The sequence below is a fragment of the Talaromyces proteolyticus genome (genome assembly GCF_021365285.1).
Source record: "Talaromyces proteolyticus strain PMI_201 chromosome Unknown BGW36scaffold_5, whole genome shotgun sequence".
In the NCBI taxonomy this organism is placed as follows: Eukaryota; Fungi; Ascomycota; class Eurotiomycetes; order Eurotiales; family Trichocomaceae; genus Talaromyces; species Talaromyces proteolyticus.
In genome coordinates this window covers 281,195-307,986 of record NW_025764281.1, presented here as the reverse complement: position 1 = coordinate 307,986, position 26,792 = coordinate 281,195, and the positions used below count along the sequence as shown (strand labels likewise).

Here is a 26,792-nt window from a genome sequence, read left to right as displayed (position 1 = left end):
CAGTACTGCAAATTGATATTATCTGGGAACATTGTTTATATATTTTGATCTATACAGCGCATCAACCCTACATTTTGTTAAAAATATGTAATTGTTGAGGATTTGAAATTAATCCGAGCATATACCAGCAACATCCGGGGTTTAAATCATCTTCCCTAATTGTAGCGATCTGTCTCTCAGTATTCCGAATTAGACTCGGAGTTTAGCTGGTTTGAGAGTGGAAAGCCGATGCTTGCTACGTGCTCGCCAGTACATGTGGTTAGTAGATGGTTGATAGTTTAGAACGCAATTATGAGACTTGATAGTTTGTTATATTCGAGTAAGCCGTTACAATAGTTTGTATATAGGGTTGCTTACGCTACGCAATGAGCAGACTCTTCCACCTCCGTGACTTCATGTCCCCCTTAGGACCGATAGTGACTAATTTTAGAAGAGATAAGTTTGACTAAAGATATTTTAATGGCTAAATTGATCTTGAAACTATTACTAGTGATAGAATGTCTTTTGAACATTATCTCGAAGTAAATAACTTTTCCAGTCTCTGAGAAAAGTCCATCCATTTATACCAATTAGTTTCCTAATCACTAGCTAATATGGTACCCCGCACAAATATAGGTAGTATTTATAACTAATCCTCATATAAATGCATTTATCATAATGTATTCTATATTAAATATTCTTCCCTTTTTCATTCTTTTTAAGCTGTCACGCCCTAAATTAAATTCTCAGAATAACTTTCTTATTCTCTATAGATGATATCGTTTCACCTAATGACCACCACAGCAAACAACGTCATATACCCCATTCTTCAAAGTATAATAAAGAGGGACTAATTTTGAAAACTTCTTCCAATCATCGCTTTACAATTAGGCTAGAATGATCCATATACGCTCGGCTGGGGTCTATGCTCATTGAGTTGATCAGCATCTTTTATATACAGAAAGCTAAACTAAACCTATAATGGCCTTTTTGAATCTCTAGTAATGTCTTCATCACAATCTATAGCATGATATTTAGAGTTACGGCCCTGTTTATAGCTATATTACACAGTACTCGCCTCTAGTGAACATAGTTCTTGGTTAACTGCACCTTCATAGATCTCTCCCACTTGGCCGGCTATTGTTGTTGTCGGTGGCTAACTAATATTAACACATTGCACGGTTATGCGCTAGCTTGCAGACACGATAAACAGGGCGCTTGGAGACTCTCAGGACACGCTTTCAGTCGACAGGAAGCTTGTCGATGTATCTAATTCATGAAATATATTGTTGATAAGTGTGATTTTTGGCGGTGTTAATTAGATCAAGCTACTCACATAACTTCATCCATCAAAGCACGTAATAGTGCTGTTAGCCTCTTTCGAGCGTGCATTACTGTTTTGCCTACAAGCCAATGGCTTCAACTGTCCCTTCCATTGTTGAGAATATAATTGAGACTCGGTGACGCTTGAATGGGTAGTCGGACAAATGGGCTCCGTAGAACCTCATAATCAGCCAGTCCCTTCACAACTCTCCAGCTTTTTGATAAAAGATGGTGTCCAATCAGTCGTGGTGTATATAGAACTTGTTCCTTATTTAGAAACCCTGAAACATTAGGCTTGATTTGATTGGAAGACAGAAGACACGGGGTGGGGCAACGAGGGGTGGCTTAGGGCCTTAAGCGCCCGCCGCTTTATGCTCTATGCTCTCTCCTCTTCTTAAGGTGCTGCGACTCTCACATCTTCGTCTTGTAGCTCGTGAATGCATTAATAATCTGTCTATCAAAGGGATATTGGGAATATCGACAATCATGGATCCAACCGCCAACGAACCCCCTCTGCTTCAACCGTGCCCAGCCCGTGTATTGGTTCAAACATTCACACACCTGGTGCAACCAGATCCGGAACCAAAGACTAGGGTTCGTCGTGATCCGTATAGTGCCAGACTTATGCCAATGCTTCATCGCATCTCCAAACATCAATGGAACCATGAATTTGTCCCTGGTTTCCACCGCTGGTACACATATGGGGATGAACTAGGCTATAATAACCGAATTTGTTTTTACCTTGTGGATTGCGGTAGCTCTCCTAACGATGATGACGTGCCGATTTTTTGCTACAAATGGACAGGAGAGACCTTGTATGAGTACCTCATTCTACACACAAACAAATACTTACAAGTGTTAACCTTGGTATATAGCGAGCCTATGCCAGAGCTTCTCCAGTCTAAAGAGGTGCAAGACGAGCTTAAAGAGTTCCCGTTCACACCAGGGTCATATGAGCGGATTCAAGACCATCATATACGACATATTGTCAAGAGAAGACTTCGCAGAATGCAGAGGATCCCGGACAGAGAGCTTGAATATATGAAAGAGCACCCGGAGGATATGGAGTGGCTAGAGAAAAAAGTGAAACCCAGATTTTGGTCTGACTTTCTCGCCCAGATTGAATCGCGGCCAAAGGAGAAGGAAGAGGAGCGCAGGCTAGGAATTACACACGGCCCTCCACCTAACATTAAAAGAAAACCGACTTCCTGAGCATCACTTCGACTTGAACTTATTTTTCCTAAATTTTACTACATAAACACTACACAGCTAGTTGTTGAATAGATTTCCGGATAAGGAATATATACGGACTGAATAATGATTAATGAAGAGGCCGCTTCAAAGCATTCTATTCATCTGTAGCACGAGTTTCGACAAATAAATAACACTATTTCAATATCAATCGGAAATCAAAACTCTCAATCTCAATTTCAGGGTCACTTAATAGGAAACTAAACACATTCAAACAATGGATACAAGAGCGAAATACAGGTGTACACACGTAGATATTCATCCATAACCCATCATACCACCGTCCAGCTTGAAGACCACACCTGAGACGGATGTTTCAAATTTAACGTTCGCTTGCATCAGTTGAGGCAACCGCACCGATCTTCACCAGTTACAACCTTACCACTCCCATTGCACACGGTGCACGTCAGTTCGTGATAAGCAATGTTATTGCCTGTCCCCATGCAATCATCGCAAATTCCATAGTCAAGGGCTAAGCCAGTCCCCTGGCACACCTCACAATCTGGATCAGCAATTTTATACCGACCATTGCCGACGGGCTTGCTGCTACTAGCACTGCTGCTGCTGCTGCTGCCGCTGTCCCGCCTGCTGTATCGTGACATTATTTTGAATCTGCTTTGAAATTAGTATGAGCCTAGAACACTAGAATAATCAAGGGCAGTTTGTACAATTCGAAAGAGGTCCTTGAGTTATAGACTGTATTTATATGGATGCACCCCGAGAACGAAAGAAAAAACGAAATAACTCGTAGATCAAGGTCCTGGAAGTGAAGGGACCAAGTAAGCAGTCCAAATAAATAGAATATTACAGTCTGATTCTGACCGGGTTGACTGAAAGCATATATCGGGTGGAGGAAGACGAAATGCGAATAGCTGGAGACTTTGAGAATGAGATTTTCTGATGAGCAGTGAATTCTGTATGAGGTTGACGGGCACTCAGACGGTTTAAATAAAATTTCTCGTACATATAAAATTTCGTTGGGTATGCGCCTAGGAGAACCTGTTCGAATGCTGAAAGCTATACTTAGTTACCGACCTGGCCCCTAGGGTCAGATTATTGTAATCCCATGCATAGGCGAACCATTTGACTTTGGCGATACAGAGGAGCCAATCGATCTATCTAGTTAATATCCTGTTGAAAACAATTTGATTCTCTACATGCGGAACATGGTCTAGAGTCTGAACGACTGTTGTCTTGACCGGCGTCAAGACGTGCGTTGTTAGTGGCCAGCCGTGGTTTCGATAGCACACTCGCACCTTGTTCGTTTTGTTCAGGTGGGTTTGAATCAAAATTTGTTTCACAAACAGAAGTATCCGACCTCAGTGATACGAATTACACTGATTTCTTTGTCTGTTTTTTATTTTATCGGCGCTTGAATGCGCACGGTAGTGGACCTGAAACACCCAAGCCATCCCTGTGTTATGTTGTTGCTTACAGAGTAGTCATACTTGACTTTTCATGCGATATTGTCCTATTATTCTCCAAATAACTGGCCGATGCAGCTACATGGCGCTTAGAGGCAATATAGTAGATTAAAAGATCGTTCAATGACATGTGTAGACTGACACTAATAGCCGCCCAGCCTGGAAGGGCGCGAACCGAGACGCCAACAACCCTAATTATAACTAGTATTAGGAGCCTCATTATTAGTATATGCCTTCTGAAACCAATGTATTGGTAATGATGTGCGGGATAAATTTGGAAGGTTTGATTACTTTTCATAGATTTGTTGATTACATTTTGGCGGCACCATAACCATGAAGCCGAGTGATGCGACCAATAGCGATATTTGTAGAAACCTGATTCATTCTGTAATTTCCTTCAAGTCTTTCAGGTACCTATGTAGTATGTACTATTGGAGATTAGTGTATGGTTGTTAGCCCAGAACACAGTTATAAGACTTAATAGCTTATCGTATTGAGTAACCTTTAAATTATGGGTTGTATACATAGCATGTCCATTCTGTTTGGTGTGTGCAGGCCGGACCAGAAGTTTAAGGTTATCCAGCGAATGATTATTAAATGAATGTATTATAGTAGCCGATGCTCTGTAGCATATTTCAACCAATAGCAGAGACTACAAGCATTCTAATAGTACATGTCAACTGGTGCGTAGCCATGTATAGAATACATGTATCTTCGAATCGGGTATTTCGCCTGTTTTCAAGACGTAACACCAGTTGTGTTTATCGTAACAAGCTGCTTCTTCCGGTGCTTCCACTTAAACACTCTAAACGCGAAGCACAAGACCGCAGCCAACGCACTTATCGACCCATGATAATGCAGACGAGGGAACCCGCCGACAACCCGGATGATCTTTCCGAGCTTGCCGACGATGATACAATTGTGAGGATTTGCCCGATCTAGTAAGGATTCTATAAATCAATATGAATTCAACTATCTAGGTAGCAATACACCAGAGTATCAAGACAAGAACGAAGGAAGAAAACTAGCAAATTGTGTGCGGCGGTGTAGATATATTGGCAAAGCCATGTGCAAGCTCCAAGGTATCGACCTGCACCTATTGACCAGACCAATCACCTATGGTGAATTAATCTAAAATAACAGGTTCCTGGTAGTAGTAAAAAATATTGTTGGACTTTTAGGGGGAAAGACCCGAGCAATATATCTTCTTTCCGCAAACAAAGAGAGCAAAGAAACTATGGATTAAATGCAGTTCCCCCGGTAGGCCATTTAGCAGTCAGAGGATAAATGGCGAATTGGTAAATCATTTGGCCAGTAGTAGAATACACAGCCCACGTGACGTAGTTATTCTTGTCATAATTGTCGGCATATAGGTCGGTAGCATGCTGCATGGCACCCAGAGCCATGTCATATATCAGGCCCCTTGGAATATCGGTGAAATCGTAGGAGCCATGGGTTTGGCCATACCAGCTCCAGACATCGGAGATTTTTTGACGCGCGCTGCCGTTGCCAATTACATTGATCACACTGGTGGCTACAGCTGAGGCAAGGTCATTCCTGTTGATTGAGTTGAGTTTCAGGTCCGAGCCCAGAACGTAATCGGTCAGTGACCGGGTGACGACCTCCCAACCATCATCAGCGTAATTAGCACCATTGTACATCTCAGTCGGGTTGGTACGTTTGGTAATCGAGCTTTGGGTCATATTTTCTTGGATTTCAATCGTGTCAGGTGCTATGCCAGCAGATATTTGAAAGTGTCCGAAGAGGGACACTGTTGGAGAATCCTCATTTGTTATGGGAATTGCACATACATGAAGGATGGATGCAACGAGTGGAAGCACAGGCGCCAAATTAGTCAACTTCATGATGCAAATAAGTTATGAGAGATAAGTAATAAGATATGGTAAGATTGAAGACAAGTTTTGGAGGAACACAATCAGGTTTAGGTGAAGATAGTAGAGAGGCTCGAGTTGCTTTCACCTTCACTTGCTGTTGCATTGGGAAAGTTGTTACAAACAGGGTGATCCGGGCACCTTTATATAGGTTCAACGATTCTTCACTTTTGATGTAAGATGATTCTTAGATGGTTATGAAGACCTAGTTGTGTTCTATTTTTGATATTAGGTAAATTGTGGCGATTTTGTCGGATGCTGATAGATTCCATATCAGGCCTAACACGTGAATTAGTGGGTAAAATACCGTTGTTCTAGATGCTCTTTTCTTCTCTATTTGGCATACTGGCGAGTAATATGAGTTGATACTAGCGATTCCTGCATGCACAGACTGCCGTATACGGCCATCACTATATATGTATATATACATATACACTGACTGCAGTATTGGGTTAGGGGATGACTCATACGTAGTGATTGCTAGATTAGCTATGTAGGTCTGTCCGGATTTACGTACAAAATATCACTCACTGTTAGTGATAATTTCAGCCTCAGTGCCACCTGTGACGGCTCGGTCATATGCAGCATCAAACATCAGGTATGAATTATGTTTGAGGATAGCACTAAAAATTTGGACTTGTATTGCCCCATAATAGTTGTAGCACTAGTCTGAAATTATACATTATAAAAAGAGATTTTGTCAGTTTTTAATTCGGTTAAATCTTTAGTGCTTACTTTTATTACCGTCTTTTCAGTGTTATCCCTCAAACATAATTCATCCCACCGTATGAGGACTGCGTCCACGGGCAGAAGCTAGAAGTAACCAATGAGCAATTCTCCGCCGAATCCGTCCATTATAAAATTAGCTCAATTCTGATAGAGTAGCCCACCTATACTACCTTCAGGCTACAATAGGATGATAGTGATCATATCCAATACGTTTTCAATACAACACGAATTTTGCCAAGGTTTTATATACACCAATCAAATTTGTTACTACTAGCTGGTTACTTAAACAAGTTAGTTACTGATTACTGGCTGGTTACTTAAACCAGTTAGTTCATGACGCTTCCCGCACGCTAACGTCACCAAGCCGCCCACTTGCTTTATATGTGGTGCCCGATCCTTCAGGAGTAAGTCTAGTAGTTAACTTGAAGACTGTTAAAGATAGTTTACTGGTATCCGATCCAACCGTGTTCATTACTCATCTACTCCCGATGCGGCAACATCGGTGACTTAACGCGGCTGCATCTTTTAATCTCTTAACAATTAAATCGCAACCCTAAATGTAGACTTAATACTTCACTAACCAATACTGGTTCCTCATGAATCATATAGTTAAGGAAGTAGTGGACAAAAGAGCAAATACATAAGAAAACTGCTGAAAGACCTCAATAAGCTCCAGTGCCATTCTGTCACGGTGTCGGCTTTGAGTTGCCTCGAATGCCCAGTTTTACCGATTCCTTGGACACATCAATTGATGACATTTGTCCATATACCCTCCCGCTAGATTCTGTCCTTTCCAATGCTTGCATCGACTGTATATACAACGATGGAAAAGTTCGTTCCAAAGTTTGCACAGAGACATAAAATGCAGCCTTCATCAAAAAAGCCCTCAAAATCTTAGATCTGGCATTGCGTGCCTACTGTGCTGCGTGGTCAAATCATCAGATGGGTGATTGCGTTCATTCCAGCCTTGCTTGGGCATCGACCACATTTGAGAGTTGAGTCTGAGTTGCCGAGCATATGGAATATTCTTCGAGACATGGCGTTATCTATTGTTTTACGAGAAATCATGTCTATTATACCAACCGGACTCTACGCCATCAAAACTTTATAAGTATATTCACGAAAAACATCATCGCTTCACGGCGCGTATAGTATTTTTAGCACAATACGCCCATCCGATAGAGCAAATATTCGCCAATGCTCTACCCATCGTACTTCAACCTCGATTACTAAAAAGCCATTTTCTGACGTTTTGGCTATTTCTATCCTACGGGCCTTTTACGACTGCCACGGTTCATAGTGATTATGGCCTTTTTCATAACGTAGCTAGAATGCATGAACTTCATCATGCAAAGTTTAATTTGAATTACGGTGCTCGTGGATTCTTAGGAAAGCTATATAGCACAGATAGATTGAGAGCTTGATTCAAGAAGGCTTGCAGATCGGATCCTATGGAATTTATTCTTACACTTTCATTGAATCATGTTTAAATTGCTGGAAAATATTTAGTAAATCTAACTGGGTGGTGACCGGTCCCTCCTTGTTATCAATCTGTCAACATATGGTAGAGTACAATAACAAATACAAATTGTATTCAATTAGATATTCTAAAAGCTCGTTTAAAATTGACTTACCGAGCGGGACAATTTCTCCTCGTGGAGCTATCTCGATGACTATGCAAGAGCTGAAAAGCGTGATTATTATGTGTGTTGTTTGCAGGTAACATTTCATAAGTCATTTGAAAGTTGAGGCACAAAATGCCAATTCAGTAGATCGGTACAGTATCGGGTTATTAGTACTAGGATTTTGCGCTAATATAAGGGAGCTATGGCCATTGTTAGAAGCGCAACAATTCAGGCCTGTCATATCTTGTACAAAAGTTGGATACAACTCATTATATTCAAATTAATTTATTAAACAATTACTACAAACTTAAACATGAAAAATATGTACCCTTCAAACGTCAGCTGGTGGGAACGAAGAGTTTGGACTTGTATCACTCACCAACTAGTATCCAATGACTTGTCTTCAATCATTTTCGCAGCCTCTACAGCTTGTGGAAATTTGGCTGCAGTGCCTAGAAACCACAGCGACCGAGCAGCATAACGTTTCATTGAATCAGGCACAACAGATGAGATTCCCACGGTACACAGAGGGAAAAACAGCCGGCTTACCAGTGTTAATGCAGCCACATTAGACTGTAACCGATTTTCGTGAATTGCCTGGGCGAACTGTGGAACGCTAGCGCAGATGTCGGCAGCCTGTTGCTGTGTTGTAGCTATAGCGGCTAGTTGCATATCCAGACAGTCAGATTCAATTTCAGCATCTTCGTATATCGCTGAGTCTAGCTGATTTAAGATTATTTGATTCAGATATATACGTGTCTGACGCACTGAATTCCACCATTGTGCTATATGTGCGTCGGGATACTGGTGCCATTCTCGCCCATACCCAAATGCAACCTCATGGTCAGAGATGTGAGTAGTGTAAAGAGACGAGTCATATATAGTAGACATCATGTTTTCACATCGGGAATCAAGGCGTGATGCAGAAAATGCGACTTCAAGTGAGCCACTAATACCGTTTTCGAGAACTACAGCCTGTAATTCTGCGAAATCGTCGAGAATAGTGAAAAACCGTACTTTGGGATCTGCTGGGTCGATAAACGGAGCCATTCGTCGGTGCAAAGAGAGAAGACGTGGCGGCGTACGCTTTTGGTGCACAATACAGCTGACACGGATATTACTACTGACTTGGAGAAATAGCTGATACCCGATTTGCGTCTGAACGAGTTCCGGGCCGCGCAGTTCCAGGAGCGCTAGAGCGCCGGCGTTATGCGTGGTATAATTGTGTGGATTTGCCTGGCCTTTGTGACATAGGGCTTCAAAAAGCCCTAAAAGTAAAACGCAAATGATAGTGCTGTCTTGAGCTGCAATGCTTGATGATGATGTCATAGTGGGTTGAGTCTCACGAAGCGCAATAGAATAATGCTTCAGAGCTGCCTTCATCATACTCGGATTCTGTTGCTCGCTGGCGAAACTCGCCACCGCGACAGCACGAATGCATGCCGTAAGAGGGTTCGCAAGCGCAGTGGCATGACTAACGATCGGGAGATAACCAAAGTGGCTGCCTGGAACAAAAGAGGTGAAGAAAAAACTATTCGCTACGTCTTCTAGCGTGGGTTGTAGTATGCTAACAGGCAATGACTGAACGATTTTGCGTTGGCGCTGAACCTGTCTCCCAAAATCACCTCCATACTGATGTCCTGCACGAATGGCCTTCCGAGAAAACCGATCGGTTTCATTAACGACGCGCAGTCCAGAAACCTCCCGGTAGCCATGGCAAACAATTCCACGCCTGGAGCATTGTGAGCATCCCGTGCGAGCCAGATCGCACTGCTAATGGTTAGACTTGACGCATGACATAAAATGACGAATAAGTCAAGGGATCTGCCACACCTTTGTTCCCCGTGCGCGGCATGGCTCACAATTGGGCGAGAGTTTACCGCGGTATACCATCCTTGCGTGCGTAATTTGTTGCAATAAACAATCTCAGATATTGTGATCCACCGCAATGGAACGCGTATGCACCTGCACTGTAGCAGTTGAAACAAGATGAGGGGCTTGGCGACATCCTAGATAGGTGACCTCATGGCAGAAGTTACCGAAAGGGCCGCGGGGCTCCGATGGCGCCGCAGGTTGACAAATGTGGCTTTTTTGGTTGGATTAGAAAAAATCTTTGACTTATCTCAGTATCTAGGCTGGGGTTGGTGTAAGAATTTTTGGTATTTGTAATAACATGTAAATCAGGCCTTCATAATTACACTTAATTAGAAGAAATCACAATGTGAGTTTATTTGTCCGAATAAATCAGAACTAGTCCCAAAATGTTAGGTTTACTAAACTTTAATTAGTTCTAAAATTTTAAATTAATAAAAGGGCCGTGACTACACTGTAGTATTTGTAAATTGGCTGAAAATACCAAAATTTACCATCCATGGGAGGCTAACCAATACTCGTCGTCTCCTCCTGGCCGACGTTATTCCAATCCCACTGTTACAATGGACAAGATATAATAATCTAGAGCCGAAGTCCAAACTATTCTTCATCGAGAAGCTCTGGACAAATTTACAATCAAAAGATATCAACACCAAAGTCAGTCTTCTATTCTCTAAAATAAGGAGAGCTAAGACATCGCTAGGCAATAAAGCGACATGATATAGTAATTTTATTGCTTCTCTTATTATTCTCGATGTTTAACCTTTGGGATTTGGATAAAAACCAGTTTATTAAAGTCCCTCTGTATTGAATGTAGACATCTGTACCAATCCAGCCCTATACTCAGTTTCCGGCTCAAAGTTTAAGATATGAAAATTCATCGGAATATAAGATATGTATTCCAGACATCGTATTTCTGGTATTATTGCGTGTATATTTACAAGGACTGTAATGTAACTGGTTGCTGTTGCTATTCCCTAGAGGAGTTTGGAGATGCGAACAAGAGCATCTCAAACACCGTAGGCCCGCAGGCATAAATTTTGTGAACACCACCATTAAAAAGGCAGTATGAAAACTGGTACGATATTGGGCAGTTATATACATATGTATCTTATATGCTCCTATTTAACCCACATCACTGCTCGCAAACTGGTAGGTTTATGAATTGCAACCCTGATAACACTGAACAGACTTGATCCAACCAATCTGCGAGTTTGTGCAGCCCCAATCCTTGCCTTTTCCAATTCCCATACTTTGCTCTTTTCCTTCACAGTTCGATTCACTATAGGCACTACAAGTAACTCCTTCGTCGCCAACATGCGCGCGATGCAAACCCAAGGCCGCAACTCCAGATCCTAAATTCGAGCATCCTATTCCTCCACATGGAAAAGTGTACGAAAAGCTTGCATCGTTACCGCAACTGTAGGAAGTATAACCATACACGGCAGCGAGGTCTTCTGCGATAGCACCGCTCAATAAACAAGAAAAGGCGACGACCGCCGAGTAGATTTTAGAAACCATACTGAGATTGAAAGATGAATACAATCTATTTCCCCGGTTAACTCTCATCTTTCTGGTAAACCTCCGATAAAGTCTTCTCTCACATACCTAGGTATAATTGTGGTCTATTTGGTGGAAAGTTGAAAAGCAGCTTCTTATTTGGAAACGTCAAATTCGGGAATACTGGTACTTCTTAAATATCCAAAAAAAGGCTGCGAGTCTTGAATACTCGAATAGGTAACCAGTCAGTAATGACTCATCCTGCAGTTTGATTACACTGTGATTGGTGGCTAGAATTCACATTGACCTAATTCGAATTGACATCTCAAATCGAAGATGAGAGATTAAAGACAATTTTTCGATCCACAAGGCTGAAACAAGACCAATAAGTGGACAGGACCTAATAGGCACAGATGTCTACTACATGAATTGAACATCTAATGCCCTATTGGGAGTCTTTGGTAAGCAGGCTAGTACCGTTATTAGTTGTACAGATGTACAATGGCACTGAAGTAGCTAGTGCTCATACCAAACCATAATAATTTATGAATAGGCCGAAATTACCATAATATAATGAAAATACTTGTAATAAAATCGTTATAGTAAGATACCTTGCAGTTTTTAGCTGAGTCTTATTTATTAGTGTTGGGGCTAAGGCGCGCCGGTTTAGCGCTTCATTAAAACTACTTCAACGCCACTCTATTATAAGAGAGATCGGGGTTCGTCAGTTTCCAGATTAGCGCTTGCAGCCTGCCGCTCTATACCTCATCACCGCCGCTCACTATCCGCACTGTCACCTGAGCCTGCCCCACCAATCACCTAGATCGCAGCATAATCACCCATGATCGATTCCGCATCATTGGCTTAGACGGCGACCCCAGAAACGCAGGAACTGTCAACTTTACGCGATAAAAGGTAACAGCCACAGGCAGTCTATCCAAAGGCAAATTAATGACGATTTGTAGCACGGTCTGGACAGGGCCATGTCCGGGGGGTGTCTGGAAAAACTAGATGTGGGTGAATTGAAGCTTCACCGCTCGATATTGAGTCTATAGAGCAAGGGTATCAAGCCGGTCATAATATGACGACAGACAGGTTTTGTTATTAAAATGCAATGACAATAACGTACTTTATCAATTATGACACAAGAAATGTATTCTACAGATAATTATGTATATCACATGTACTCATATCTTATCTGAGATAAAATAACTATAATTCTGCAACTTTTGCATTACTCCTTTGGGATCATACCTGGCTGCTACTTTCTGGATATACTGGGAACTCTTGGATCCATAGCCAACCAGGAGTTCCTGCTTGGGGCCAGCGTCATTGACGTAAATAAAAGGAAGCAACAGACCCTGGGATTGGGCCTGGGATGTTAGATTCGCCACCACTGAATCTATAGCATTTACAATAGTTGCGTCTCCTAGTTCAGCGGGCCACTGTGCGAAGATATCCACCCCTAAGACGAGGGGGATTGTCAGAAGGGTTTCTACGCCCGCGAAGAAAGAGAGGGAGTTAATACATATAAACCTGAGGTATCTCTTCTAGACCTAGGAGATTCCCTCCGTTCTGGGACCGACCCTGTGTGACTAGATTTGGGATGATTCCCTGAGGTACGTACGAGAATTCAACTTCAGATGGTAGCGATGCCGCTACAGCTAGATAGGCTTGGAATGTATCTACCAGGAACGAGGGATCGTTTACACGAAAGGAAAAGGTGCCACTATACGATATACCCGCGTCCGATACCTAGCTGCGCCAATGCCTAACAGGATATCATTGAGTCAGCCATTGGTTGGTGGGAAAATTGTTTCTAGAACAGGAATATTTCTAGACTTTTCATCTCGAACTTCTTTCGAGCTAGTTGCTGTGCATTCCGCTTTACAAATCGCCACTGAAAGTAGCTTCGTTCCATAATGTCACATGCACCTTGCCAATCAGTCGTCCACTCTGGATAGAAAGGTGCATATCTGAGCAGGCCCCCTATCCAACGTCCCATGACGATCCCCAGGAACAACCCGACCCACGAACGAAATGGAACCCACCACGGAGGCGAGAGATAGGTTCCTCCAGCATCAAACATCTGCCCAAGTAAGGGAGCTGATCATCATACGCGTCCAGAAAGCAAAAATAAGTTTGTCATACATACCGCTAAGGCTTGGATGAGATCCAACTTCACCCCACGCTCGAAAATATCTTCTTGATATCCATACCAATTCTCGAAAAATTCTTGATCCAACCCCGTCACATTGTCTTCAGCAGGTCGATCAGTGGCACTAATGACGAATTTAACCTCGTTCATTTCTGTTCCCGGAGTGCCGTAGATGACGTGATGCGTGTACGGGATCACCGCGATCTCACCGGTAGCCGAGGTGACATGAGCAGGCACCCCATTCAAGTTAATCGTTAGATTCCCCTTCAGCACGCGAAAGAACTCCCACTTTGATCGATGGAAGTGCGTAGGGGGGTTCTTTCCGCCTTTAATAAGTTCTGCGTAGATTCCCCTGCTCGGACGCATGATCCCATGGAAAAGGAACTGCCGATCTGGCGGTCGAGGCAGATTTTGCACTACGATGAACTTGCTCAACGGGTCCTCTCCTGCGGTGAAGCTGCGGGGTTTATATGGCGCCATTGAAACTTGACAGAGGAAGCGCTGATTGACTCGAGATTATAGAGCGACAACGCAAGAATGCGGTCGAATCGAGCGGTGAGGAACTCTAAGTCTGCATGACTGTACAATATCATGCTGGATAATATAATTTCCTAAGACGTTCCTCTATCGGTGATAGCCGTTCCGGCTGAGCGCGCCATACGGCGAAGTCAGCGGACAGGCGATAGATAGACGAGGGATGATAAAAAGAGTTCACTTTAGGGCAAGGGTTATCACGTCGCTCGGGCGACGTTAGGCTGCTTTGAGATTAGAGTCGGCCGAATGCTGAATCATCGACCACATAATAGATGATAATTGGCCCAATCTCGTTAGATGAATCCGTCACATAGATGTTCAGTAAGCAACTCCTTGAAATTCTAGAAAGAGGATTATCAAGCTTATTCAAGCTGTTGAGCTATTAAGGTATGGTTAGATAGTTAATCAGTTTAATTATGAGGATTCTTTTTGCCATGCACCAGTCCAGGCTCTCATCTGTCATAATTCTTCTTTGGCCCTTATTTCACTCGTCTACCCCTATATTCCTCTCTCCTATCTCCTAACTATCAATCGTATCAATCACCATGCCCAAATTAACCCAGCCCAAAGTTACTCCGCTGCCGACGGGAATCGACCTCCAAGGCAAAACGGCCGTAGTCACCGGTGCTAGTTCTGGCATGGGACTAGAAGTCACTCGACAGCTGTTACGACTGAATATCTCAACCGTCATCCTCGCTGTCCGGAATGTAGCCAAGGGCCAGGATATTGTCAAACAGTTACATGGTGAGTCTCGCACCAAAACCCATAACCCCAACACCACCGCCAAAGTCATGGAACTCGACGTCGACAAATACGACAGTGTCCAGCGGTTCGCCAAGCAACTCCGTGAGGAGGTCCCCATTATCGACATTCTCATTCTCAACGCGGGCATCGGCTTGCTGAAGCCCGAACGCAGCCCAAGTGGCCATGATCGCACAATCCAGGTCAATTACTACTCCAACGCTCTCCTGATTGCCGAGTTGTTACCGTACCTCGAAGCCGGTGCCCAAAAAACCGGCTCCCCTGCCCGCATCACCTGGGTCGGCAGTCGGGCTTTTGAGGGTACGAGCCTCCAGAATACGCCTCTTCAACCGGACGAATCTGTTATCGAACATATGGACAAGGAGGAGTTCTTCAGCCCGTTCCAGAGATATGGTGACTCCAAGCTCCTTTGCCTTCTCTTCCTGTACAGTCTGGCGCCCCGGGTGGATCCCAAGAAGGTTATTATCAACATGCTCTGCCCCGGAATGATTAACACGAACATGAGCGATGTTCTCCCGATCTATTTGCGCGCAGTGGTGAATGTCATCAAGGCAATTCGTGCGAGATCTGCGGAAGTGGGCGGCTGGATCATTCTCAATGCTGCCCTGGTTGCAGGGCCCGAATCTCATGGAAAGTTTTTGACAGATAAAAGTATCGCTGAGTAAGTCATATTGTGTCCCTTAGCGCAATCTCCGTATTTAACAACCAACTAATCTCGCCCTCCCTCACTAGTGACAACCCGTACGTATCGTCGCCGGCTGGTCAGGAGGTACAGAAGAAGCTCTGGGAGGAGACTGTCACCGAGATAAGTCAGTTAATCACACTCCCACTAGAGTTCAAATAGAGCTAGTAGCAGGAATAAGCGAGCTGTTCACCCATTATCTTTAATTCCCTCTTTCGTTGGCATCTACGTGGCTCTCGTAATACTTAAGTCGTAACCATGGTTTCTATTTGTAGCTACATGTTTAATCTTGCAGTCACATTAATGACCGCGCGACACGATAGAATTCCCTGTTGTTCATCCGTTTCCAACTTGTTAAGCTGTCTTATGTCAGGCACCCCGTTATATCTCCATACTGTAGAATTCAGTGGCTGCAAGTTGAGAAGTCAGTTTGTTCGTAGAGTTGACCACCCTACCGCCCTTCTGCAGGGGATTCCAATACAAGGCCACAAAATTCCCTGGAACAGCTACGGCAGATAGCCGTACTAACTCCAGTGCAGCAAACAAATTCCCTTGGTCATCTCTAATGCCACACGCAGCGCCACCGGGCATTGAAGTCTCTTGCAATGGGTAGGTGTATTCCTCTATCAAGTAAGCACTTTATGGAAGTTGATGTTCAATAGACATGATCTCGGAATTTGCTTTTGGGAAATCCCTCGACACCCTATCACATCTGGACTTTCAATGACTGCCAGTGCGTGTTTTAAAAATGTATCTACCGAGTTTACATGTCATCAAAGTGTTCCCCTTCGTCCGGATGTTCAATAGCCTCCCTTTGTGGATCGCGCGATGCATTTCTCATTCCGTGGAGATGGGATATGAACTAGAACAGGTAAGGGCCCAACTGAAGAGCCGACAGTTAGATACCCCAATATAACCTGCGAACTCAAACCAACCATTATGACTGCAGTTTGCTTCCCGAAGAATTGATGAGTACATAGCTGCTGCAGCAGAAGGGTTAACACCCTTATTCCCCACGGTAATGGAGCGGGCTATTGATCTCCGTCCCAGACTAAGGATACATGGTGCCCGATAAACAGGGGCTGCGAGATGAGACCCTCACCCTCATTTCCGCAGGAAATGGCAATACAGGTATTCCAAATACGGTCACCCTACTTTACATTGTTTACAACCAAGAAATTCAGGACCGGTTGTTGGCCCAGTTGAAGACGGTGATGCTACGGCCGGACTCTCATGTGAACTACAGCAAACTAGAGCAGCTGCCATATCTAGTTCGTTTCCTCCATCTTCCTCTGACAAGCTGACTATTACGGGCTAAGACGTTGCATTCTCCGTAGACAGAGGTAATCAAGAAAGGTTTACGATATTCATCTCCTGCCGACTCACGCACACCACGTCTAGTCCTCCCACGGGGAGTCCATCTTCCTGACAGCCGATTTATCCCCGAAGGGGACTCGCGTGTGAATGGCAATTTACCACACCCGCTACAACGAGACACTCTTTGAAAACTCACGGACTTTTGGTCCAGATCGATGGCTACAGGGCCCTGAGGAGATGGCCAAGTTCAACAAGTTCATGGTGGCATTCTCGCGCGAAAACCGCTCGTGTCTTCGTATCTAGTGCGTGATGCTCCTCTCTCCTTCATTGCTTATCTCGTATATGTTGAGAGCTAGCTATTTTGTCTTCTCAGACTGCCTTATCTGGAAATGTACATGGCGATTGCCTATATTATTCGCCGCTTCGAGTTACAGTTGGTAGACACAACTCTGAAGGACATGAAATGAGGTCGGCGTTTCCCAAGAAGTCCTCTGATTCCATCGTCAGCAGCGACGAGAAGGCAGCCAGATCGGACATACTGGCGAGGAAATCCTGGCCCGGCACCGAATCGAGCCCTGTACGAAACAGGTCGATCGCCGGTGCCGAGATGCTCGTGGCCGGCAGAGGGAATGGTGGGGGTCTGGTAATGCCGGATGTGGTGCTATGGCCACTCTCTCTGTGAGCAGTGGCGGATGAGGAGGCAACCGAACCTGTTTGAACGGATTGATTGCGGGAGTCGTTTGCTTTGGTCGTGAGATAGGTCCCAGGCATGCGGAATTGACACGGATCCAAATTAGCCGGCGGTGGTGGCGGCTCATCACCACCTAGTGGCGAGTCCAGACGACCGTGAAGGTCGACAAGAGCTTGGATGGCTACCGGCATCCGTGCCCTAGGATCGTCCTGGTTACCGTCTGTCGACGAGGAGTCCGGTAATTGATACTGAGATATGAAGTGGTCAATGACCTCGTCGACGCAATATCGGGCTAGCTGATAATCTGGCGCGTCACGGAAATACCGCAGGTAGATCAGGATGAGAAATGTACATTGGAGAGGGCCATAGTACGTGCAGTAGGACCACACATAGGGCGCAAACGCTGGAGCTTGGTAAAGTTGCAAATAATTACGCAGGTAGCTCAAGCAGAGCTGCGCAATACTACCAACATAAGTTAATCATAGAAGTAGCGGGTCAACAAGAAACTGATCCGATATGTATATGTAGGAGTTTTTAAGGTCTGTACAACAGATTTTTTTTGCATACAGGATATAGCCAAAATATCATGGAATAATTAATTGTTTTTGTTTTTGTTTTTCTCCAAAGGAATTATAGAGGAATGAAAGAGAGACACCTAGGAATCCCGACTATGACGTACCTGGTCCATGACTTCCGCGCGTGCGGGTTCTCACATTCGGGTGGCTGCAAAAATGGCTTTTGCAATAAGATAGCCGCTTCAGACTTGAGGAGCGTAAGCATGATGCGTGTCCAGGCCGCAAAAACAGTGGGCTGGTTCGCATCGTCCTTGTACAGAGACGAGTGCGTGAGCGGGGAGGCGTTTGCAAGGCGAGATGGGATGAACCCCTTTTCCGGGATTCCGCGCGTGGGGATCTTGGCGAGGAGAGCGTTAATCTTGTGATGAAGTTGCTTTGTGGCCGTGACCAGCTCTCGGAACCCCTCATGGGTCAGCCCCTGTGCGCTTTGTAGGCGAGTGACAATGATCGACTCCAGACGGGCCGTCTCGAAGCGTCCGATGGCATAGATCATGGCCACGGACTCGCCCGACGTCGACGATTCGGCAGACGGTGGAGAGGAAGCAGAAACACTGCCAATTTCTTCATCCCGCGTGCAGGCCAGCATGCTCACTGCCTCTTGCATGTCACTCCCACAGCACAGGGGTAGCCCAGTGGAGATGCTCGACTGCACATCCAGCCAGATAATGTGCCACCACGCGCGGCGTCGCATCTCCCGAGTTACTGGGTCCAACGCAGACGACGCCCACTCCGAATGAAATCCCATGGTCTGCGCAAGGCGCACGGTTGTGCTCACAGAGACAAGGTTGCGCATCGGCTCCCGAGGATGGTCCACAAATGGCCCTGTTAGAAGTGTTGAGACTAGAGTATTAAATGTTGGGTGCTCGAGATGTTGACTCATGGAGAGACTCGCCGTATAGGCTGACTTCAAGTGATTCACTATCGTCTCCTTCCGCAGAGTCTGTAGGCTGGCTGATGCCCAGATGGTGATAGGCGCGGCAGAAGCGCCACAGAGCAGGACAGCAAATAGAAGACTAATGAATGTGGGATCATCTTGAAGCTTGGCTGGGGGCATCACAGTGTTACTATTCCGGCACCATTCCCAGAAATCATCGTACTCTGCTTGCATGGTGGGAGCGTGCACCAGGGGAGCAAGGGGCCACACGGCGATGAAGAAGGCCTGGAGCAGCACATCACACACGGGCTTGGTGGGCAAGGATCTCAACAAGTTGGCCAGGCTGGCGGCGGCGATATGCGGGAGCGGCAGGTCAGGCAGAGCATGGCGGTTTTCGTCGAAGAAGCTATCACTCAGACTTTCCTGCGAGGAACACCACAGACGATTAGTAGCTACCCTACGGGTGATCAACACGGTGCGCGGCGCCTCTTACCCGTCCGGCGACGAACCCCCAAAAGGCCTTGCCAATATATTGAATGCGAGCCCCTCGTCTCAGACTGAGATAGTCAGGGGACAGTATCTCGCTGGGATTTTGTGATGATGCTCGCTGGTTGGGCGGCCTGCTATTTGCAGGGCGGGTAATGTTGTGGTCACTGGGAACCTGCATGGCTTCCTCCCACGAGGGCACGGTTGGATTAGCCAGGTCGCCATGCACTGGATGCTGCTGTGTCCGGGACTGGCCCGGGTCGGTGCCGGATAAGCTCCTGTTTCTACTGCTACTGCTGCTCATGTGCGGGATACGCGCTTCCCCCAAGTCCGTTAGACCAGTCGCTACAGCGGGTGGAGACCAGAGTAGATTCGAGGATCTGCCAGGCAACTCATTGCTGTGCGGAAGATTCAGCTCGGCGGGGTCTCGGTCTTTGGGACTGAGGGATAGCTGTCGGACACGACCGGTCAATTCGTCACGGACCATGGTCTTGTACACGCATTTCTTATTCATTCGCGTACAGTTGGTACACTCGGGCTGCTCACGCCCACAGCGGACCTTGCGAGCCCTACAAACGACACAGCTGAGCGACAACCGCGGTCTCTTGACCTGACGAGACCCGGGAGCAGCCATATCCGCTGATGGGATGAGCTGGCAAGACGAGAAGGAGAGGTGGGCAGAAACGGCTCTACTGGGTTATCACTCCGCGAAATATAAGGGCATCTGGTGAGATAGGCAGCTGGTTCTTAGGACGACTGCTATGCTGGCCGATTATCGCGACGGCAAGGTTGGCGTGCTGGCACCCCTATATAGACGGACCAGACCCCCGGGCTCTCGAATCACTGATATTGGGCGAAGAGATAATTTGGGACATCCTCATCTAACATGAAATGTGACATGCATGCAGTCAACGAATCAGCTGGGTGTTGTAACTGCCTAAGATAGACTTATCCTCAAATAATTACTTATCAGATAGATTTATTTAACTGTGAGGTCTGGCGGCAGCGGGGCGCGGCCGCGGGGCTACGGCAGCCGATAGTGGTCTTAACGACATAATTCTGATTTTTACATTTATTACATAAGGAAACAGGTAATTTCAATCTTTCCATATCTAATATTTTTAGATTTAAAGAATTTACTGTCTTAGTATCTATCTTAAGACTTACTTAAGCGTCTATCTTAAGGTTTATCTTAGAGCCTTTCTTAGTGTTTTTCTTAGTGCTTTTTTTTAAATATCTTTTAATGCCTTTTTTAATACATGTTTTAGATCTGTTTGAAGGTCTATACTAATGTCTGTTTTAGTGCTTGATTTAGTATCTATTTTAGAGTATGTCTTACTACCTTTCTCACCACCTTTTTTACTACCTTTCTTACTGTCTGCTTTGAGGCTTCAGAATCACCTCAAAAATGTACTGAGGTAAGCTCTAAGCACACCCAACATGCCTTAAGACAGGGCCTGAAAAAGATATTAAGAAAGGCCCTAATGTAAGCTCTAAGGCAGATCTTAAGATAGGTGCTTCGCTAGGTCCTAAAAAGATATAAGATATTAAAGAAAGTTTTCAGGTAGGGCCAAAGACAGATAGTAAAAAAGACAGTAAGAAAGATGGTAAAAAAAAGTAATAAGATACGTTCTGAAACAGATACTAATATAGATACTAAATCAGATGTTGAGACAGACTCTAAAACAGGCTCAAAGAAAAGTATTAAGAAAGATATTAAAAAGGGTATTAAAGAAGGTACTAAGGAAGGTACTAAAAAAAGCCTTAAGATAGGCCTTAAAATAGACGCTTAGATAGCTCTGAGATAGATTCTAAGGCAGTAATTCTATAAATCCAAAAATCTTACATGTGGAAATACTGAAATTACGCGTGTTAATAAAGCTTACTAGTGAAATATGAATTATGTTGTTCAACCGCTTCGTCCGTTATAGGGGCGTGGCAGCAGCGCATGGTGCGCACAGGCACGTGCCGCAGGTTCACAGAGGCTTATAAGCTTGCCAACCCTGGAATTGGGCATTGGCCCAATTACCTCACTAAAAACTTTTTGGCACTTGGAGGTTGGCAGTGGCAGGAGCCTTACAATTCCCAATGTGGAAGGCTGTTGGTAAATGTGGGGTGTCCATGCCCCAACTGTTAATGGGACAGAAAACTGATTATGAGACTCCCATTGTAACGCCACGTTATACTCCGGATGTAGTTCTATGTTTCAGGTGAAAATGGTGACCCTATTAACGATGCCATATAGACCTACTTACTGCCTACTGTTTAAGGTAAATAATTACAGATTATTACCTTGATTAGAATGTTGTTCGCATACACATTCTCGGACTATGCTTGAATGGTTGGAGAAACATCTGGAGCTCATTCCTCGGTTCGCAATGGTGATGGATCTGTTGAGATGTGCGTTTATAATTTGGAACATATCGGTGAAGTATCCAATGTTCGGCCCACTATCACTTAAACAAGACTTTTAACTAATTGACTAAAAGCATGGGATCACCGTTCCAATCACACAACTCATCTGGACCTAGACCATTTACGTCTGATATGTAATGAAATTAAAAGGTTAGAAGAGGCTGTGAGGCTATCTGGTCTACAAACTTGAGATTTACCTTTTAGCTATTATCATATGATCGATTTATTCAAATTGCTATACCATAATGTTATTGTGGAGCCCCAATATCGACCATACTAAAATTGGCGCGAGGATAGTTTCAATTGACAGGACTTAAAAGGAAGAGTGTATGCTGGTAAACATACCTGGACCCACACCGAAGCTATACTATTGCCAACCCAAAAGACCCAAAGCGAAGATAGAATGTTGTATTACCTAGTTTTAGTATGAAACGGGCGTTACGCCTGATTAACTTAACGTTGTAATTATGTGCCGTGGACCAAACTCTTTTGTCAAACGACGTTATGTGTCTGTAAGATGACCAGACCTTCCTTCAGAAAGGCGTGTCAAGACTAAAGTTCTTACCCTTTCACAACTTCCCATAAGTAGAAGTCATATCAAAAGGTAACTTTCCAGTTGTCCTTGAGCTGAGTTTGATTATGGAGCCTTGGCAATTTCTGAGGCATACATTTTCACCTCAAAAGCTAGCGCTCCATCGAATATGATATAGTTAAAACCTTCCGGCTCGGTGCTACACCCTAAGGGTTTGGAGCCACTTCCTTCTATGATCGTATCTTCTTCCTAGAGGCATGGAGCTATATATTCCAACATGAATGAGACATGGATCCCGCATCGAGCGGATGTAAGACATTTACATAAGTTGATAAATGAACAATACTAACTGTGAGTATAAGGAACCTTTGCACACCCTTACACTATATAGAATCAGCACTAACCGCATCGCATTAATATGGGGGTGTTACAGCTTCCTTGTATCCTGCTACCGCTGCTTTCATATCCTAGTGTGTATATATTATATTTAATTGATGGAGAGTTTCCACGAAAGGTAAATAACGTTAATATTGGCTAGATTGACCTTTCTGTTTTAATGAACATGCATGATCGATGCCTCCTCTAGCAAGTGTTGTCGTAGCCAGAAAGCTGATGATGGCAATCAGCTTGATCCCAGGCCCACAAGAAGTAGTACTCGTCCCCATATTGCCAGTAGCCCTGTGTCGCATAATGTCCAGTTCCGGTATCCAAGCACTGGTCCCTGATTTGGTACATAGCCGCCCAGCAGTTGGGCGATCCTCCCGAACCGACATTAGCTTCAGCGGCTGCTACATCGTAGCCAGCAATTTCTTCAACCGTTTTGTAACCGTCGTTACGCGGTTGCGCATTGCATGTCTGTACAATGGCTTTGTTGATAGCCTCCCAGGTGGTACCGCCCCATGCGGCGCCGTGCGATCCTTGGCAATTGGCGGCTTGCACCTGAACCAGGGCGTTAGAAGCCAGAAGGCCGATGAATGTAGCCACAATAGAGGTCTTCATTTTGGCGGTCTGTAGATTGTTGGACGAATAGACTAAGAAATTGAGTCTTTATTGAGAATTCGAGGCGGCTGACAAAGCTGTTAGAGTAGTATTCTGGTGACTTCTTGTTGCCCTTTTTTACTCACATATACTGAGGTTTGTTGGTGAAGCTGCTTAACGAATGAAAACATCTGGAATGAGGTAGAAATATATCTTCTTATATAGTTTTTTGCTTGACTCTATTATACAACTTGTAGTACGTATATAATTGACTTCTTGTTCTAGCAATATCAAAACATGTGTCGGCTCTCGGCCCCACCCCGAAACTTGAGATCATTCAGCCATCACCAACGAGCTGCCAAGACAAAAAGCCTCAACAGTAGCAACGCAGTGGAGATCCTAGGCTTTCTCTCTGCTGTAAAACCACGACACCAAAAATGATCACCTTCAAGAATAGCGGTAATTAATTTGGCTCTTATATTGGTGGACACTTTCCTTTCCTATTCCTGAAGTTCTTAGAGATTGTTTCAACGCTTTACTTTTCATCTGCGGCTGAAATCGCGACGGCGAAAATTAGCTATTCTCTTCTAGCCTAGCTAGGCAATTGTCAGGCTTGGACTTCTGGTCCGTCGAAACCCTAATTTGCACCTAAAAAGTGAAAAGCCTTATTACAATTCAAGCATGTGCCTATTTAGACAAGGAAGACTGCCAGCCAATAAATACCAAATTAATTACCCTCACCAATGAGGGGGACCCCTTTTGTTGTAGTGGTTTTTCGGTCGACAAAAACTGACTCAGCGGAGAAATTTATATATAAACACATTTACCTTCCTATCCTGTTCCCACGTGGCGTAACGTCAGCCCCGAAAGAGGAACTTGAACGGTGAGCTTTTCACCAATCAGTTACTTCATAACTCATCCAACTTATTTAACTTTTCTATTATGGGCACCTAGACTCTAGTTTAGAAACTATTTATGAGTAACTTTACTGCATTCAGGCGATTATCTTCCACACAGGGCTATCTCGTCGGTACTAACTGGGGCGAAACCCTAGTCCCCCAACAAGTCATGATCTCGCTTAAACCCTGAACAAACTAATGAATCTCAGTTGACATGTTTCTAATCCGTACAACCAGCATTCACGACCAGCCTGTAGAGCTTCAAGACGGGATATTTACGTAAATCTGATCGAACAAGTGAGGCGCAGCTTAAGCTTCAACTGTACAGCTGTGGAAGCATTTCTGTTTTTCACAAATGTGTCTTGGCATGGCGACGGGTAAAAGCACGCTGCTAAACCCGGATGATAACATTTGGAATCTTGAATGCTACTACTACCGTTTCATCCATTTCTGAGTTGGATAGTGAGAGAACACGGCGAATCTCTAAGCATTACAACCCTTGGGGTTTGTGAAGCTACAAACACTCTCTTTCATTCTTACCTTGCATAGGTACGTACTGTCAAGGTGCGCTTACTGGGTGGCGAAAGACGCAGGTTGCTGACAGACCAAATCGGGTTCACTCACTTTCTGCTCTATATGGTCGGAGCTGGTTCGCGGTTTGCCACGGGATACATTTGCCATGTGATGCTCCCGTGACACATGACAGACTAACAATGTTGCCTTGATTTATATTTAGAATAGTGCCCGTTTAAGGTGTAGGTCTAGAATATTTCAAGGCAGAGACGTGGAGTTCAAACTTGTCAAGCCTCTCTACTCCCTCTTCGGCTTCGTTTTCCTAGCATCTCTACGGCATGGCTCGCAAATTTTCCCACTTTTGCGAATTGCTCATCAAGCTTCCCCGACTCGCCTGGAGGGAATGTTCCCTTCCAACAGCGACTGGTTGGGGTTGACTCTCCCAGACTCCTCAGACTCCAGCAAACTTTTTCATCTCTCTTGCTTTCAGCCTAATCGTTGTTTGTTTGTGTCACTAGCATTGCAGGTGCAGGAAAGGCGTTTGCCACTTGCAACGTGTCAGAATGACTCTACATGTCTCTCCGAGTATCAAACGTCTCTTTTGAAACACCTGAGAGAGATAACTATTGACTTGAAGTGTACACTACGATAGAGGCTCGAGATATAGTGTGCTTACTACTAAGAAAGATGACGGAGTGAGCCACGTGACCGGTCTGGTAAAATCTCGTATCATCTTCATGAAAATTCCAAGGTTGACGTTGGAGACGAGTCCCCTCACGGCTGATCAATTCCGCAGGAGGGTCTGGGAAAGGGATGGAGGTTGTTGATAGCCGCAAAAAAAATGAAAAAAAGGATGCCGCTCTAGAAGATGTGATTGAATTCAAACCGACTGTGCGTCAAAACCCAATCCTCAATAGACTCCCAATTTGCACATTTATGCACGACCTCAAAATTTGGCTACGGCTTGGGATAATTTGGGATCCAGTCAAAAGTATTGATAGACAAATCCGCATTGCACATCACATGGGTACTTTGAGTACTATGCGGTGCAAAGTTACTTCGACGGGGGTCCGTAAATATCTCCAATCTCGCCTAAAAATATACGGAAAGTCGGATTAATTGCGGGCTACACAGGCTCAAGGTACGAGTGCAGGATTAGCAAATTGCTGCAACTCAAATCGGAATATCTTGGTTGCATAACTTTTTCAGTTGAAACACAATGAACTTTGAAGGATAAATGACCGACGATACAATCGCGTAACACGCAATAATCGCCTCGGTCTGAGGGGACCAAAATTCAGTAATGCACTTAATGCATCATTTCGTTGGTCTTGTCAATCTATAACGTTGCGTAAATCTGATTTAGGGAAAAAGCGGACTGTGCATCAACTTACGAGGCATCTGGAGAGTTTCTCTACCCTATGGAGAATTCAGAATTGACTATGCGATATCGCGTCTGGGCCTATTCTACCCTATTCCAATTCTTGGCCCTCGTTGTTTTTCTTTAGCTGTGTTGCAGGCGGATATACATGTAGATACTAGTTTTGATAGCGTATAGACCAAGTAGGGAGGAAATGAACGAACCTATCCTTCTAGTCCTTAATATACAGTCGTTAATGGACATAGGCTTTTTTTGGCTTTCATTGTTCTATACTTTGCTAATAATAATAGCACCGACAAACAAAAAAGACACCAATTGATAAATTGTTTGTGTCATCACATTTATCGAACCTATGTAAAATCATTGATGATAGGGCAGTGATTGCACAATAGACGATAGG

At 44.5% G+C, this 26,792-nt stretch overlaps 10 protein-coding genes across 10 annotated transcripts; 3 read left to right on the top strand and 7 right to left on the bottom strand.

The window, feature by feature from the left end:
* Positions 1-1,704: 1,704 nt before the first annotated feature.
* Positions 1,705-2,627, top strand: BGW36DRAFT_144683 (uncharacterized protein). Its single transcript, XM_046209462.1, has 2 exons — positions 1,705-2,117; positions 2,178-2,627. Exons 1-2 carry the CDS (start codon positions 1,789-1,791, stop codon positions 2,512-2,514), a joined length of 666 nt encoding a protein of 221 aa, XP_046072826.1. The 5' UTR covers positions 1,705-1,788; the 3' UTR covers positions 2,515-2,627.
* Positions 2,628-2,633: 6 nt separating this feature from the next.
* On the bottom strand, positions 2,634-3,452 carry BGW36DRAFT_375948 (uncharacterized protein). Its single transcript, XM_046215824.1, has 2 exons — positions 3,222-3,452; positions 2,634-3,165 (listed from the first exon to the last, which is right to left on the bottom strand). Exon 2 carries the CDS (start codon positions 3,153-3,155, stop codon positions 2,892-2,894), a length of 264 nt encoding a protein of 87 aa, XP_046072825.1. The 5' UTR covers positions 3,156-3,165; positions 3,222-3,452; the 3' UTR covers positions 2,634-2,891.
* Positions 3,453-4,922: 1,470 nt separating this feature from the next.
* Positions 4,923-5,968, bottom strand: BGW36DRAFT_375946 (uncharacterized protein). Its single transcript, XM_046215823.1, has one exon. The coding sequence runs from the start codon at positions 5,840-5,842 to the stop codon at positions 5,213-5,215; it is 630 nt and encodes a 209-aa protein (XP_046072824.1). The 5' UTR covers positions 5,843-5,968; the 3' UTR covers positions 4,923-5,212.
* Positions 5,969-8,469: 2,501 nt separating this feature from the next.
* Positions 8,470-10,305, bottom strand: BGW36DRAFT_406351 (uncharacterized protein). Its single transcript, XM_046218996.1, has 3 exons — positions 10,057-10,305; positions 8,603-9,993; positions 8,470-8,552 (listed from the first exon to the last, which is right to left on the bottom strand). Exons 1-3 carry the CDS (start codon positions 10,114-10,116, stop codon positions 8,531-8,533), a joined length of 1,473 nt encoding a protein of 490 aa, XP_046072823.1. The 5' UTR covers positions 10,117-10,305; the 3' UTR covers positions 8,470-8,530.
* Positions 10,306-11,210: 905 nt separating this feature from the next.
* BGW36DRAFT_144657 (uncharacterized protein) lies at positions 11,211-11,959 on the bottom strand. The gene is made up of 2 exons (XM_046209461.1): positions 11,704-11,959; positions 11,211-11,641 (listed from the first exon to the last, which is right to left on the bottom strand). Exon 2 carries the CDS (start codon positions 11,614-11,616, stop codon positions 11,254-11,256), a length of 363 nt encoding a protein of 120 aa, XP_046072822.1. The 5' UTR covers positions 11,617-11,641; positions 11,704-11,959; the 3' UTR covers positions 11,211-11,253.
* A 1,360-nt stretch (positions 11,960-13,319) lies between these two features.
* BGW36DRAFT_375942 (uncharacterized protein) lies at positions 13,320-14,463 on the bottom strand. Its single transcript, XM_046215822.1, has 2 exons — positions 13,751-14,463; positions 13,320-13,684 (listed from the first exon to the last, which is right to left on the bottom strand). Exons 1-2 carry the CDS (start codon positions 14,231-14,233, stop codon positions 13,415-13,417), a joined length of 753 nt encoding a protein of 250 aa, XP_046072821.1. The 5' UTR covers positions 14,234-14,463; the 3' UTR covers positions 13,320-13,414.
* Positions 14,464-14,732: 269 nt separating this feature from the next.
* Positions 14,733-15,937, top strand: BGW36DRAFT_317747 (putative short-chain dehydrogenase/reductase family protein). Its single transcript, XM_046212588.1, has 2 exons — positions 14,733-15,710; positions 15,782-15,937. Exons 1-2 carry the CDS (start codon positions 14,833-14,835, stop codon positions 15,891-15,893), a joined length of 990 nt encoding a protein of 329 aa, XP_046072820.1. The 5' UTR covers positions 14,733-14,832; the 3' UTR covers positions 15,894-15,937.
* Positions 15,938-16,792: 855 nt separating this feature from the next.
* On the top strand, positions 16,793-17,236 carry BGW36DRAFT_426067 (cytochrome P450; the record flags this gene model as incomplete). The annotated part of the gene is made up of 2 exons (XM_046220212.1): positions 16,793-17,002; positions 17,069-17,236. 2 exons carry the CDS (start codon positions 16,793-16,795, stop codon positions 17,234-17,236), a joined length of 378 nt encoding a protein of 125 aa, XP_046072819.1.
* A 913-nt stretch (positions 17,237-18,149) lies between these two features.
* On the bottom strand, positions 18,150-20,411 carry BGW36DRAFT_144614 (uncharacterized protein). Its single transcript, XM_046209459.1, has 2 exons — positions 19,682-20,411; positions 18,150-19,611 (listed from the first exon to the last, which is right to left on the bottom strand). The coding sequence occupies exons 1-2, from the start codon at positions 20,306-20,308 to the stop codon at positions 18,370-18,372; spliced, it is 1,869 nt and encodes a 622-aa protein (XP_046072818.1). The 5' UTR covers positions 20,309-20,411; the 3' UTR covers positions 18,150-18,369.
* A 2,792-nt stretch (positions 20,412-23,203) lies between these two features.
* Positions 23,204-23,783, bottom strand: BGW36DRAFT_460294 (uncharacterized protein; the record flags this gene model as incomplete). The annotated part of the gene is made up of 2 exons (XM_046222086.1): positions 23,746-23,783; positions 23,204-23,688 (listed from the first exon to the last, which is right to left on the bottom strand). Exon 2 carries the CDS (start codon positions 23,618-23,620, stop codon positions 23,204-23,206), a length of 417 nt encoding a protein of 138 aa, XP_046072817.1. The 5' UTR covers positions 23,621-23,688; positions 23,746-23,783.
* Between the last annotated feature and the right edge of the window lie 3,009 nt (positions 23,784-26,792).